This window comes from Somniosus microcephalus, chromosome 3 (assembly GCF_052327205.1).
Source record: "Somniosus microcephalus isolate GS21.2 chromosome 3, FLI_Smic_1.0, whole genome shotgun sequence".
NCBI lineage: Eukaryota > Metazoa > Chordata > Chondrichthyes > Squaliformes > Somniosidae > Somniosus > Somniosus microcephalus.
Window position 1 is genome coordinate 179,151,763 of NC_140989.1, and position 16,022 is coordinate 179,167,784.

The 16,022-nt window shown below is 45.5% G+C and overlaps 1 protein-coding gene across 1 annotated transcript in view; it reads left to right on the top strand.

Moving 5' to 3' along the window:
* Positions 1–16,022, top strand: part of prkn (parkin RBR E3 ubiquitin protein ligase) — a 2,088,612-nt gene that overhangs the window by 190,150 nt on the left and 1,882,440 nt on the right. The window contains exon 2 of the mRNA XM_085981987.1: positions 14,657–14,820. Coding sequence (XP_085838113.1) covers positions 14,657–14,820 — 164 coding nt within the window. The remainder of the gene's footprint in view (positions 1–14,656; positions 14,821–16,022) is intronic.

Here is a 16,022-nt window from a genome sequence, read left to right on the forward strand (position 1 = left end):
TAGGCCCCGTTCTCTCAGCCTAGTGAGCACCTGCTCCAAATTGGCAAGGTGCTCGTTGTCGTTTTCTCCTGTTACAAGGATGTCGTCTAGGTAGCATTGAGTCCCCGGAATCCCTTGGAGGACTTGCTCCATAGCTCTTTGCCAGATAGCTGGAGTGGATGCTACTCCGAAAACCAGTCGATTGTACTGGTACAGACCTTTGTGTGTATTTATCGTGAGATATTTTTTAGAGGCCTCTTCAACCTCCATCTGTAGATATGCCTGTGCCAAGTCAATTTTGGTGAAACCTTTCCCTCCGGATAGTGAGGCGAAAATATCTTCTATCCTCAGAAGAGGATACTGTACCGTGTGAAGGACCGGGTTTACAGTCACCTTGAAGTCTCCACAGATGCGAATTTTTCTCTGTTCTTCAGATTTATCATTATTCAATGCTTTCTTCATGACTGGAACGATGGGTGTTGCCCACTCGCTCCAATCTATTTTGGATAATACGCCTGCCTTTTCCAAATTCTCCAGCTCTGCCTCGACTGCTGGACGAATTGCGTATGGCACCGGTCTTGCCTTAAAAAACTTGGGAATTGCTGCATTTTCCGCTTTTATTGAGGCGGTGATGCCTTTCAATGTTCCTAGTTTCTCTTGAAACACTTCTTTGGCGTTGGCCAAGATGTCTTTTAATCGTTCAGGTATGACGTCATCATCGTTTTTTTTCTTACTGGTCACCGTCAGTGCCTGAATGGAGTGCCAGTCTAAACGTATTTTCCTGATCCATTCACGTCCCAACAGCGGTGGACCACCATCTTGTAGAATGTATAAATACAACTTTTGTATTTCCTTGCCGTTGTATACAACAGGCACCATTATTTTTCCTTTGGGGTATACTTTCTGCCCCGTATATGTTTTCAAGATAATGGATGTGTCTTTTAAAGGTATATGCGGAAATAGCCGCTCGTAATCCCGTCGATTTATGACGGTCAGAGCTGATCCTGTATCTAGCTCCATTTTAACTGGGGACCCTGCTATCGTGAGGGTAACCCAAATGGTCTGGTAATCATCTTTGGCAATTACATTATGTAATTTGAGACAGCTTAGTCTCTTGTTTTCGGAGTCGCTATCGCTCTTCTGGTCTTCGGAGCTACTGTCCGTCATCATTTGTACCTTTCTGTACTTTTCTTTATTGATTTTTTTTTTCCTGTCTGTGGATTTTTTTTGTCCAGATCGGCATACCCGTGCAATGTGTCCAATCTTTCCGCATTGCCTGCATGCTTTGTCCTTGAACCAGCAGTCCCTCTGGTCATGGGTGGATCTGCCGCAGCGATAACATCTCTCGAAACCCTGTGTCATTTCATGGGTGCCGAAGTCCTGTGTCTTTTGTTGTATCTCTGCAGCTCCTCTTGCGGCTGCTTTGCATGATACAGCCATACTGAAAGCCTTGTCCAGTGTTAAATCTTTTTCAGAAAGCAGCCTTTTCTGTGTTCCTTCACTTAAGAGACCGCAGACGAATTTGTCTCGAAGATAATCTGCTAGTCCTGCCCCGAATTGGTAGTGTTTTGATAGCTTTCTTAATTCGGTGAGGTAATCAGCGTTACTTTCATTCTTGTGTTGATTTCTCTTGAAGAATTTGAATCGTTCCGCTATCAGCAGCGGTGTTGGGTTTAAGTGCTCCTGTAGGGTATCAACAATTTCTTTAAAATTCTTGTCCTTTGGTTCGGCTGGAGTGATTAAATTTCGTAACAGCCCGTATGTCTTTGCGACCATTAGATTTAGCAGTACTGAAGGTTTTTTTTCATCTTCTATTCCATTTGCGGTGCAATATACCTCCACTCTTTCCACATATGTGGTCCAATCCTCTATCTCGTTATCAAAAGCGTCAATATTGCCAGACTTAGGCATCCTAGAAAAGATATGGCGCTTCCCGCGCTTTTCTTTCTTTTCTGCAGAAAAGATATGGCACTTCCCGCGCTTCCCCGCCGCTGCTGCCGATGACAACACTGTTTCCCGCGGTTTCCGTTCTTTTTATTTATTTATTTACAGTTGGAGACTTGTTCCCGCCGGACTCTCTCTCTAGGTCTGAACGCCGACCTGCTTGCAGCGCCGGCCGTCTCCTGAGTGCTCCCTCCCCGTCTGTTACTGCTTGCCTCCGCTTTCGCTGCTTGGCCTAGCTGTAGAGCCAGCCGCTGGAGCCCCAGCCCGACGCCCAGGAAGGATTATTGCAGTACCTGCCACCAGCTTGGCTAGCTGGTGAAACCACAGCTTTTTCTTTTTCTTGATTTTTCTTCAACTTTGGACGCCAGAGGAATCGATGTCCTTGAGGTGCTGCCGAATTGCAGGTAAGTCCGTTTCGAATTCGTCGCCACTGTTGTGTCTGTGTGTTGATAGAGACACTGAAGACAGGAGTTGGTTTCATAGGTGTTTACTAAACAAAGTCTGGAGGGGAACTAACTGATACAACACAATATACAGGCTTATATAGCCCGAGTGGCCATTACCGGCATTACAGTACACATGGGGCTCTTAAAGGCACATACACTACAGACATCACATGAGCTTCGCCAGCGCTCTGAGGTAGCGCCTCACTCCTCGGCCTTTGCACCTTAAGAGAGGTATGTAGCGCCTAATTTAGCGCTCCAATCAACTCTGGGGGCGATAAAAGCCAAGTTTGCAGTTGGAGGCGATAATTAGTGCGAGGTGCTAAACTTTGCGCAGGGCTGATAATCGCGCTCCTCCAAACGGGGCGATTCTGAATTTTTCCCCTAAAGAGTGTTAATGATGATGATCGTTCCCTGAAGGAAATAAATTCAAACCCAATAATGTGTTGAAGTCTAGAATAAAGTACAGTACATTGGATAACTAAATTTACATGAGTTACTAAAGCAAGACTGATCAAAAAAGCAGATGATGGTAGCAATATATTTCAATTTACAAGACAAGAGTTGATAGTGACCTTTTGAGTTATCTTTAGCGAAGAGACAGGCTGTAATTTACCTGGTGCAGTCAGCTTGCATTCAGTTAATATTCAGCACATTGAAAGAGAAATAGGTATTACAAAGGTCAAAAAGATAACTTGCAGTAAGCAGACTATTGGTTTGTGTTTAATGGCACTTGCAGATGTTGCCAGTGTACATGTTTTTGCACAATAATGAGACTAATCTAACAATCGGATGTCTCTGCACTGCTCATGGTGATTGATGGCTGAGCTGAATACCCACCTGCTTGACTGAGCCTATCAATGAAAAAGATGCACGTTCTTATTATGTGTGAACAGCCCAAAGAAAAATTAAATTTGCTTGCATTAAGGGGTACAAATTAATTTGTTTATATACAGAGCCCCCTGTATTTGATCACTTTTGAGCTGATAAGAACAATACATTTGTGAAGGTGGAATTTGCCTCTCTCATGAGCGATCAGGCTTACAGTGGGGGTCAGGGAGTCACATTGTTGGACAGCTCACACAATGCCGCTTTGAGTGCCTATCTTAATTCAATCAAATCGTATTAATCCTATTTTCCTATGGACCTCAGGAGAAAATAAAACCCAGTAATTTATTTTAAAACTGTAATGGTCATCTAATAGTTCCTGTCTTATATATTTACCTGCAAAGAAAAGAAAGAGCTATAATTTATATACAGTAATATATATCTTTCACATCCTCAGGATGTCCCAAAGTGCTTTACAGCCAATGAAGTACTTTTGAAGTGTAGTCACTGTTGTAAGAAACGCGGCAGCTAATTTGCACACAGCAAGCTCCTACGAACAGCAACGTGATAATGACCAGATAATCTTTTTTTTAGTGATGTTGGTTGAGGGATAAACATTGGTCAGGACACCAGGGAGAACTCCCCTGCTCCTCTTCAAAATAGTGGTAGGGGATCTTTTACATCCACCCGAGAGGGTAGAAGGGGCCTTGGTTTAACATCGCAACCAAAAGATGGTGGCCGCGATTTTGCTGGTGCTCAGAGGGCGGGTTCGGAGGCGGGTCAGGTGTTAAAGTCGCAATGATTGACGGCGGGTCGGAAATCTGCCGCGATCCCACCTCCGTGTGAGTTTCAAGAGTGTCAGGTCTGCAATTTCACAACAGACCCAACACCAAGCAGCGGGTGAGGGATTTAAGGCACTTAACTCTTTGTTAAGTGCTTGTTAACTGTTATTTTGAGAGCCTTTTGCAGTTTTCCAGCTTTTTAATCATGTTTCACGATGTTCGGAGATCACGCCAGATAAGTGTGTCGGGAAGACCAATGAGCTGGAAACTTCACAGCTGTAACTGCAGTCTAAAAGCTGCACTCTCTCATCTGCTCAATGTCAAATGTCAGAGGTTGCTGATTTCACAATTTGGTGGACAGTCTTGAGGCTGTAACTCTATATTCACTGTCACCTGCATTGCTGGACATAAAAGGCGCCCTTGTTGAGATACCGCGGCAAACGTGGGAGTCGAGACCAGAGCTAGTAAAACACAACTGCTTTTATTCTACCTCATGGCAAAGAGGAACTGGAAAAGCCCGTGCATCCACTTAAATACTCCCCAGACAGGAAGTGCTCCCGACAGCCTGTCCCTGCGGGAAACAAGTTGCTGGAGGAAAGGGCCCCCGGCTGGGGGCGTCTGCTTAAACTGTCCGTGCCGCCGTGAGCGGATTATGTCCAGTGGTGGCGTGTCGCCACACCCTCACCCTTCACTGTGCCACCTCAAATTGTCAGCACACAAATGGCAATGATGTCAAACGTTCATACAAGATTTGTTTATTCCAACATAATAAAAGAAGAGAAACTTAACATTGAATTCTATCAGAACACCCAAGTGAGTACCCTTGTGATCATTTAAATGTCCTCTTTCTCTTACGTGTGCTTCTACGTTATGCTACCCCTCTGGCTTCAGCAGATGTAGAGACAGCCTGCTCACTTCCCTCCTGCACCTGCTTAGATGCCTTTGGCGATCGTCCTCTGGATTTTGGAACCTTTGAAGGCCCCGCCAAAGTATGCTCCTCCTGCAGCTGCACAGGGGCAGACTCGATCATCACTGCTCGAGCAGTCATCTGGGGCTCTGACCGAGGGGTTGGCAAGGGGATGGAAGTTTGAGCGCTAGGAGAGGAGCCCCCCACCTGCATGTCACCTCCCACCATCATCCCTCTCATGGGCCACCTGCACTTCTCTGCTAGCAAGTAGCTGGAGAGCACCTTGCTGCACATCAGTGGGGCCATGAGAACCCGTCTCTGTACTGACAGTCCTCATAACGGGGATGTCCATGGACCTCTGGTTCCTCTCCACGATAGATGCCCATCTATCCTCCATAGCTGACCATCTATTTAGAAGAGTCACAATGTTCATTTGAGTCTGGCGATTTATGTCCTCCATGGAGGTTGCCATCTTTTCCATGGCGGTACCTACAATTACCAGTGTGTGCACCACGGCATTGCTCATGTTTGCAGTTACAGTGGTTGCAAACCCAGTCAGAGCCTTCTGCACTTGTTCCTGAAACTCCAGCACCGCTCTCTTTCTGGATGGCCCCCAAAGCTCAGCGTCTACATGCAGCTGAGTAGAGCTGGGAGCATCCTGCGGCCTCTGACGAGTACTCTCCACTGCTGTCCCTGTCTCCACCATCTGCTCTTGCTCACTCGTGCATTGTGATACACCAGGTGACAATACTACTGTATCTCGCAAACAACCCACCGAGGTGTGCGTCTCTGCACTGGTGCTGGGTGCGCTCATTGCTGCTGACGCTGCTCCCTCAGAGGATGCAGGTTCCTCTGAGGAGTCCTCCTACTCTTCCTCCTGGACAGTAGGGAGGGGGGCTCTTGATGGTCCTGTGGGAGAGTAAGGACAGGAGTTAGACATGTGATATGTAGGTTACAAACACATCCCATTGTGCACATGATGAGCACTCACTTTCTATTGACATCAGATGCCATATGTGTCACTCATGAAAGCCAAATAATATGGATGGAGAAGCATTCTGTCACTAGGTTGTTCAACTGAGCCAGTCTCTCTGTCTCCCACTTCGAGCTGTTCCACCGATCCCACAATGTCCAGAGCGGCCTCCTAAGTGTTGGTCAGCTGTGATAAGGATGGTGGCCCTCCTCCTGTTCTCTCCCTCTTATTGTGGCCTCTCTTTTCCTGCAATGAGGGAAAAAAGTGGAGTTTCAGTGAGAGTGATGGAATGCGTGTAAAGAATGGATAGGATAGATGTTTAGAGGGAGACTGTGAAGGAGTGGGTTCCCATTACCAAGTTCCCTCCTTTTGAGTTGTTAGTTGTTGTCAGTGCATAACCTTGAGGGTGAGTGTGAGGGGTGCATAGTAAGATGGGGAAGTGATTCTGTGCATAGGGAGAGAGGGATGGGGGATGGTGCAAGGGATGTTGGGTTGAGTTAGGATATGCAGGAGTAGGGTTAGCAATGCAGTGTGATGGGGAAGTGATGACAGGCACAGCAGAATTAAGGTAAGTGCATTTATACTCACTTTTCCAGCGCGCAGGAGATCATTGAACCTTTTCCTGCTTTGGACCCAGATGCGCCTGTACACAGACCTGGCACTGACCTCCTCAGCTATTTGCCTGAGGAGGTTTCCTTCTTCCATCACCTAGGTATTGGACCTCCCGACAACCTCTAACTACCTCCACAAGAACATGGAGGGAGCCTTCATTGAAGTGGGGAGCTGCCTTTTGTTTCTCTGCAGACATCGTGGTGAGAAGCAGCAGTCAGGAGCACCAGAAATGACCTGAGATCTAATTGTGAAATGGCCCCCTTAAATGCACCGGCTGCAAACGCATCAGCATATCAGCTGACCAGACCCGCACCTTATGATCAGGGCGGGTAACCCACACGGTGGGCTTAAGCAGCCCAATTAAGCACAAATTGTGTCAGCAGGCCGGCTGGTGCTGGCAGTGGGACTGGAACCCGCCAATTAATGTTCCCGACGCCAACCCGCCTCCAAGCAGAAAATTGCAGCCGGTATCTCCGACAGTGCAGCACTCCCTCAGTTCTGCACTGAAGTGTCATCCTAGATTATATGCTCAAGCCTCTGGAGTGGGACTTGAACTGATGAATCTTCTGACTTAGAGATGAGAGTGCTACCACTGAGCCACAGCTGACAACTGTGACTACACTTCAAAAGTAATCCACTATCTTTAAAGTGCTTTCGGGTGTTCTGAGGATGTGAAAGCTGCTTTAGAATTAAAAATTCTTTCTTTATATTTTGAATAAACGCCACAGATTTCTCCTCTCTCCCAGCTTTAGTAGCTGCTCTGCTTACTCGGTCGCTAAACAGTCTCATTCCCAGAAATTCGGGTCGGGGGCTTCCCGCGGGTGCAAGCCCCCGACCTGCACTTACCTAGCGCGCCGGCCGTTGAGCTGTGGGCCCGCGTGGAATTCCGATCCTGGGCCTGCTCCAACTGCCGGCGCGCAGTGCTTGCGTATCCCAGGTGCGCAGTTAGTTCAATGCGTCCCCTGGGATCTCGTGGGCCATGGAGAGCCAATGGTAGCAGGGAATCAAAAAACAATTTCTCAAAAAAAATTGCTTGCGTTTCGAGAACTGAACTTTGCTTACAAATTGTAACCAGCAATTTGGCTACAAAATCTATCAATGTTTACTCTGGAGCAAAGGAGACTCGGTAGGATCTTACTGAGTTATTCACAATTATACGGAATATAGAAATATTGGCCTGGAATTAGTGGTCCCAATGACAGCATATGCTGAGTTGGGCTATTTGCCCAACTACTGCCCAGCAATTTGCCACAGAACTCTTACGCCTGGTAAAAGCAGGCGTAGGGCCTGTTTTCATCAGTGTAAGGGTTAATATAAATCTTAAATAAAAAATAAAAAAATAAAAATGATGCACAAACACTTAGGTCGTGAATTTGCAAATGGATGTGGCTTGGGAGTGGCTCAGCTGGTTTCTGGGTTCCAGTCCCGCCCCCAACTTCATCCGGCACACGGACATAATTTTACATCGATTGGCCTTGTTAAGCCCCCCGTGCGGGCTTGCCAGCCAATTAAGAAGAAATCGGTCAGATGACATCATTTGATGACACATCATCTGCCGGTTTTCTTAAAGGGACCATGCACAATTTTTCTTTGACAGCTCATTTCTCAGTGTTTGACAGCATTGAGGTGCTGCAAACACTGACATTGACAGTTCACAGGTGAGCTCTTGAGCCCAGGCTCTCCAATGACTCCCTCCTTAGGCTAGAACAGATGGCAGCTGCAGGTGAGGTTACAGAAGTGATCTGTCACTGGTGAGAGAGGTTCTCCCAATGAGATGGGACTAGACAGCCAATTCAAAACTTGTTACCTACAGAAAAGTGTAAATGCATTAAAAATGATTTTCCCAACATTTCCTTACCTCTGAAACTCACCAGTGCACCATTGGCTCCTTCACACTACTTCTGCAGCTGTCATCAATGCAGAAACATTACAGTAGACTCACAACACGCCACACTTACCTGGCGTGGTGTCCGGACATCGGGGAACCCGAGGCAGAAGCGGCAAAATTGAAAAAGAGCCTGTTAACAAGTATCAAGTACCTGTTAACAGCCAGGTAAGTAGCTATAATCCTCTTCCCGCCACTAGGTGTCGGATACATGCGCAAATCAGGGACCCGACACTTGGGAAGATTGATTGGAGGTGGGTTGACAGCGGGTTTCCTGCTCGCTGTTGATCTTTTTCCATTTTGACAGCGGTCCCACCTCCAATCCCGCACTCTTGAGGACTGGCAAAATTCTGGCCTTAGTTTATGCAAATTTTTTTAATGTTTAAAATTATTATTCAAAAAATATAAATTTTTGTTGTATTTGCTGCATTGAAGGGACTTTTAATTAAATTTGAAAATGAGAACATTTATTTTTTATTTTAGTTGTCTAAATTGTTTAATTATTTCGGGATTCCATTCGGGTTTATGGGGATTCCGTTCGTAAATGGAATCCTCCTTTCTCATTGGAGGACCGGGCCCACGTGATCCCAGGGACGATTCCGAACCGCCTGCGCCCCTGGGATCCATGGTGCTTTACTCCAGAGGTACCCCTCCGACCTCAAATTCAGGGCCATTAAGAGCTAAAAGATATGTGTAACGATAACAAAGGGATGTGGACTCGAGCGAAAGTGAACAGACAGTTTTGTTTTGGATACTTTACACAGTGGGTGGTGAATATATGGAAGTTTTTACATGTCATTTTTACACAGTTTAATGTTTGCAAAAAGGCATCAATGTCTTGAATCAAAATGAAATCTAAATTTCTCTTTGAAATGCAAAGCATCTACAGCATCTACATTACGTTCTGCAGAATGCATTTTGAATCAGCATTATAGCTTCTGAAATGCTGTTCACTCATAACCTAAAAAAAAATCACAAGCTTATAGTTTGGCAGAAAAAAATGGTTAAATGACTTGTCTCATGAACTGGGGAAAAGTGCCACTGTATCTGTGAGGGTAGCTATCAATTATCACTGTACTAAATTGGACCAGACTGAAATTTTTGTGATCTTATTTTGAAGAGCAGCAATAAAGATAGCTATACTGCAAACAACAATTTAATAATTGTTGGAGACATTTTTTTAATATATATTTTTTCCCCCAGAGAAGGCAAGTTGTTATAGAAAGGTTGTTCAGTTTGGAGTTTGATTTGAATTTGCTGCAATACTCAAGTTCTAAGTCCATCAAGTTTTAAACAAAAGCGACAAGTGGAGGCGGGTGAAGGAGACAGACCGAGAGGGGAAAGCATTTTCTTTAAACTGTTGATTATCAAGTGCCAAGTTCCGTTTTAAAGAATTAATCAGGAAATAGATGTTTTCAAAAGGGGTAGAGGAAAATACATAAGGAAATGGAAAAACACCTAGAAATAAACAATCCAGAAAACCATATGAAAAATATTGTACTTTTCTTTAAAGCATTTGGACCAGTGACATTGAAATCAAGACCAGCCACCTTCTATTCATGAATTAGTAACCCAGAATGTTTTTGACATAAGTAATAAATTGGGTTTTCATTTTATTCTCATGTGGAGTACTTCGGGCTAAAACCATGAGGTATTTTTTGCTGCTCAAATACTGTTTTACCACCAGGTGGGTGAGCCATGCGCCCGATTCGAGTGGATGCCTGATAAATATATGCAAATCGATGTCCTCTAGCACAGATAGGACCCTGAGGCAATTTTAATGGGCTACTGACCAGGAGCATCCACTATGGATGCCCCGACTGGTAAAACCTGCCGGAACAGAAGAGGAGATGCCAAAAGCTAATTACAAAACTTGTCTTTCTGGGGCTGAAAGGAGCACAAGTGTTTCTCTGGGCCCCACAATGAAGCTTTAGGCTTCTGCTGCCCCAGGATCCCTTGCCTTTTCCACCTGCGAAATCTTCCCGAACGTTCACATAAGTGCAATTGTGAAAATCATAGTCATATGCAAAGCCCTAGTCCAGCTGAAGAAATTGGCCTTGATATGGAGTGGTGGCACCAACTACTATAAAGTGGGGCGGGGTGGGGGGGCCGGCGGGAAGTGGTGCATGGATACTCTGAGTGTTGTTCTCTGCTGGTAAAGTAAAGGTGCCTGGAATAAAGATGGGCTGAAAGCGAGGACGAATGTGTAGTTGCACCATGCTCAATATATACACTTATGGCAAAGAAAGCTACTCTACTTGAAATTAATTTTAAACTTTTTTTTTTAATTACATGTATAAGTCTGGCTAATGTTAGAACTATCACCAAGTACAGTAATTAAAATATAATGCTCCTTTAAGACCGTGTCATAAGAACATAAGAAATAGGAGCAGGAGTAGGCCACATGGCCCCTGGCACATTCAGTAAGATCATGATTGATCTTCGACCTCAACTCCACCTTACCGCCCATGTCTCTTGTCTCCCCATCTCAGTCCTAAATGGCCGACCCCTTATCCTGAGACTATGCCCCCAGTTCTAGACACTCTCAGCATCTACCCTGTCAAGCCCTCTCAGAATCTTATATGTTTCAGTGAGATCACCTCTCATTCTTCTAAACTCCAGAGAGCATGGACCCATTTTGTGCGATTTTGGCTTTCTGGGAAGCAGCGCCCCATATGTGCTATAATTTAAATGTGCATGTCCATTAACACTGGTTATGCATAAAAGCTGTAATGTGTTTACAGAAGCGTAATTCAGGGATTAAAGACTGCAGAAAATACATTTTTTTTTTGTAGAGGTATTTTGCAACATGGTAAACTTTTGAAGCATCCAGTTTTCAGCAACCTTTTGGCCAAAAGTCTTGGTGTGCTGGAATCATTGCCTTTTTGAGATTAGATACTGATATTGAAAATGGTACTAAAATAGTTTTCCTTATAAAGCAAGACATTTTCTACATTAGGGCCCTCATCAATTAGTAGTCTGCTCAATAATGAGCAACAACAGTGCAAGTGTAGACACCAGTGGGATTATTGCCACTCTTTGTGTGGCTAAGGGCTGGATTTTGCCAATGGGGAGCTTTTGGAGGTGGGACTCCCACTTGTCGGGTTTCAGTCCCGCCTCCATCGACTTGTGACCAACCCATGCTATTTTCCCTTGATTGACCTTGTTAAGCCCGCCCAGCGGGTTGAGCAGGCCAATTAAGGGAAAGCCAGTTACAGAGAATGTCAGCGTATGACGTTTCAGGATGAATTGTCATCATTTGACAGCTCTGTGAAGCTGTCAAACACTGACATTCTCTGTTGTTTGATGAGTTCTTGTATTCAAGACCTCATCAAACCTATCTGCTGAGCAGAAATTAGATGGATGTTGCATCAGAGAATGCAGCAGCCATCTGTCATCTCTGCCATTGAGATGCAGGAGTCTCCGGTTCCCCAACTGTTGAAGCCTGCAGGAAGAAACAAAGGTAAGTAAACATTTTCTATCACTTTACACTCACCTCACATACTTACCACTCCACACTTGCACCCATCAATCACCTCCACAGCGCACTTTTGGATCTCGCAGACCCCTGCAGACCCACTGCTCGCCTCGGTGACCCTGGCGGGGTTTCCCGACGTCAGGAAGCCCGCACTTGCAGGGTAAAATGGGGATAATCCTCTTAACTGCCTGTTAACTACCTGTTAACAGGCGGTTAAGTGGCTGTAATCCCCTTCCCGTCCCCAGGAGACGGGACGCGGCGCGGGTCGGGGACCTGCCTCCTGGGAAGATGTCACGGAGGCGGGTTGGGGGCGGGATGGGCACCCGCCCCCAGACTCTGCCATTTGATTGTGCTCCCAGCTGAGAGTGAGAAGAGGGTAGCCTGTACCTCAGACTGTGCCAAGGTTGCTTCAAAGCACGTCACTGGCGGATGCACAAGAGCAACCTGTGGCTGGTTCTCCCTCTGATTGTTCCTCTCTCTCTGAGAAAGCACTGGGTTTCTGCTCACTACTGCTCACAGCAATATTACTGAGATCACAATCTGAATAATTTGGAGAACTGAGGCTACACATTAGGTCCTCCAGCAAAGTGCACCACCATGCCACTTCCTCTTTTTATTCTTAATTCCATTATTTCTTACTTGTCTTAGGCTTTGGTCCATGTTTTCATTTTTCAGTGTCTCCATACAATTAAACTGCTTTTTTCTTTTTTAATTTCATCCTTTTTTCTAGTTTATTTTTATTTTACATGAGAGCAGCTCATTGGCAACTCTCCATCTGTTTATTCCCTCTCCTCTTTGGGGAAGTACTTGGCCTTCACTCTGGGTCTCCTCACAGCAACGCGGTTGAGATCAACAGTCAGGAATCAAACGTGCTGCTTCCCTTCTGCCCCCCCACCCCACCACCGGCCCAGCCCCCACTCCCTGGCACCGTGCAGTGGTATTCCGATGCGCAGTATCACTCCGCCAACCCCCGTTTCTCTCTTTCTTGAAGTGCAACTTCATGCTATTTCTGTCGTGCTCTTGTTTGTCAGTGAATGCTCAGCTTCCTTGTCTGTAATTGTGAAAGAGCTATCACTGGCTGTCACACGGATGCCATAAATGTGACAGAAACAGCTTTTAAGGAAACTCAAACTGACAAACTCTGGAAATTTCAAATCAACCCACACACAACATATCAGACGGCAGACAGAATCAGATGCTCAGACACAGAAACCCTCGAGATTTTGTTAAAAGATTCAATTCCTGCTGCAGCAAATTGCTCAGGATTTGAAGTAGCAAGTAGAAAAGCGGAACCCAAAATTTGAGTTCCGCAATTTTCAAAACCCCTTGCGGGAAAAATTCGGCTGCTTTGCGCCTCCCGTTAGTGCCCTAAGAGGGAGCTAATGGGGTGCAAAGCGACTTGCACCCGGGTGCGGCGCCGCCAACACCTGCGAAATTCAGCGTGAGGTTAGCGCCGCCGGCAATGATGTCATCACCGTGCGCAGCGCCCCCTCACACCCCGGCCGTGATCTTTGGTAGTGGCCCCTGATTTACCACCAGACGCTATATCCGATGGGGTCAGGGGGGCCTTCCTGCGGCCGGGGCAGCGCTATTTAAAGGCGAGGTGCCGGGCAGTCAATTTTGTTGCTGGCCGCCTGCCAGCACCTGCCTCCACTCCCATCCCCGGGCTCCTTACCTGCCCCTCCGCGGAGTGCCGGCTGCACTCCATGAGCCCGGCACTTCTTGAGTGCCGGGCTCTTTTGCCGGTATTCCCGATCCCCGAGGCCCAGCAGGGCCCCGAGTTGCGCTGCACAAGGCCCCTCACCTTTAAGATATTCCCTCGCAGCGCCGCAATATTCCCTCGCAGCGCCCCAAGAGGGAGGCGGGGTGCTACCACTCAATTTCGGTCGCGGGGGCGCTAATTTTTCTGGGGCGAAGTTAGCGTCCCAAAGGTGGCGTGACTCAATTTTTCACCCCTTATGCCTGAGCATATGAAAATGTATCTGTGAATCAAAATGAACTAGGCCATTGCAAATATGCATTTTGAGAAGGGACATAGGATTCTGCACAGCATTTAGTTTCTAAAAGTTCTGTTACTTGTAGAAACTTGATAAAGATTTGCGCCCCATAGAGTTTCATGTACATACTCTGTTAGGGCATTGTTGGTTATCAAGTTACTTATTGTGAAGAGGCTGATAATTATGATAAATGGATATATTTACTTGACGGGTATTAAATCTTTTAAATTTATTTTTTAAAATCTGTAAATATTGGTAAAAGCTTGTAGTTTGTGCATGTGCTTAAATTGTTTCTGGTTCTTCAAGCACTACATTAAAACAATACTAACCTGCAGGGTCCTTTGCAGGTATACTTTATTTAATGTTGTCAGCATTTGCAGTTTTTCTCTATTATTCCATACTGTATATTTGTGGCTTTTAAATTTTAACTTGTGGAGCTGGTTAGATTTATTAAAATTACATATTCATTTTTATTCTGTGGGTAGTATTGTGGGACCAGTAGCAGACTTAAGTTAGCGCTGTTTAGGGGGAGTGTTGATCAGGCCTTGGATGGAAATTACTATTGAGTGCAATTACTAGGTTAAGCTCACAGAGGGCATATGCAGGGGTTATAAGGAGTGTTTGTTGAGATTATCAGTTTGTCCATTAGAGGGGCATCAGTCCTGTTATGATGTCACCTGGCAGATCACATAATTAAACTCTTCAGTTAATTTTACCTCGTTGGTATATCATTCTTTGAAAACTTGTAAAAAGTTGTCTAATAGTGCTCATTGAAGCATACACTATTAGTATTGATTTACTAAGTGTTAATTTGGTGTTTTGGGTCAGTGTTTGTTAGGTTCAATTCAAGCCATGGATTCCCAGTGGAGGTTGAGGCAAATGCCAGCGTCTTCCAGCTTAAGGAGGCAGTTGCTAAGAGACAAGGAGTTCCAATTGACCAGTTGTGCGTGATCTTTGCTGGAAAGGAGCTGAGGAGTGACTTGACACTGCAGGTAGGTCCCCCTTGGTTTTTCCTTTTGTTTCTGGGAGGCTGCCAACCCTGCGGTTCATAGCTCTAATAATGCCTATCTGACATTCAGATCTCAGATGTCATAGAATAAACAGTGACAGGGGATTTCGTGAACTTTATTCAACTCAGCTTCGTTAATTCTGACCTTTTTAATTATGCAGCAAAAGTGTAAGTAAGGGCAGGAGACAAGTCTGCACTAATTGAGCAAATGTTTGCTGTCTGGGTGAACTGGTTGTCCATCTCAGTACTTTCTTTACTTTAGCATTCTCTTTGTTTCACACTTTCATTTTATATATTTTGCTCAACTATAGAGACAAGAGGATGTGAATGGAGTATAATGCTCCTGCCATGGTGTCAAGTGTGTCTGGCCCAACTGTGACTCCAGGAGGCAAAGAAATGGTCCTGGTTTTTGGAGATAAATGGCAAATTAAATATGTAGAATAAATATGTCTGAATTTTCCTTTGTCTCTTTTCAAAGAGGTTGCTAAAGTTTTTGGAAATGAGATGGATTTGATTTTTCCTTTTCCTTTTCTGAATCTGTGATTTGCTATTATTGCCATGTGGGTAACTGAAACTTGGTCACCTGTTGACCACTAAGTTGGTCATGTGGGAAGATTGTAAGATCAGTTTTAGAGGTATAAAGGCACAGAAGGAGGCCATTTGGCCCATCGAGTCCGTGCCGGCTCTCTGTAGAGCAATCCAGTCAGTTCCATTCCCCCGCTCTATCCCCATAGCCCTGCAAGTTTATTTCCCTCAAGTGCCTATGCAGTCTCCCCTTGAAAATATTGAGTGTCTCCGCTTCCACCACTTCCATCGGCAGCGAGTTCCAGGTCCTCACCACTCGCTGCGTAAAAAAGTTTTTCCTCACAATCCCCATTGTATCTCTTGCCCAAAACCTTAAATCTGTGTCCCCTAGTCCTTGTACCATTAACTAGTGGGAACAGCCTTTCCCCGTCTAGCCTATCCAAACCCATCATAATCTTGTACACCTCTATCAAATCACCCCTCAACCTCCTTTGCTCTAATGAAAACAAATCCAGCTGCTCCAACCTGTTCTTGTAGCTAAGATCCCCCATCCCCGGAACCATTCTGGTAAATCTCCTCTGCACCCTCTCGAGGGCCTTCACATCCTTCCTAAAGTGTGGTGACCAGAACTGGATGCAATACTCCAGTTGTGGCCTAACC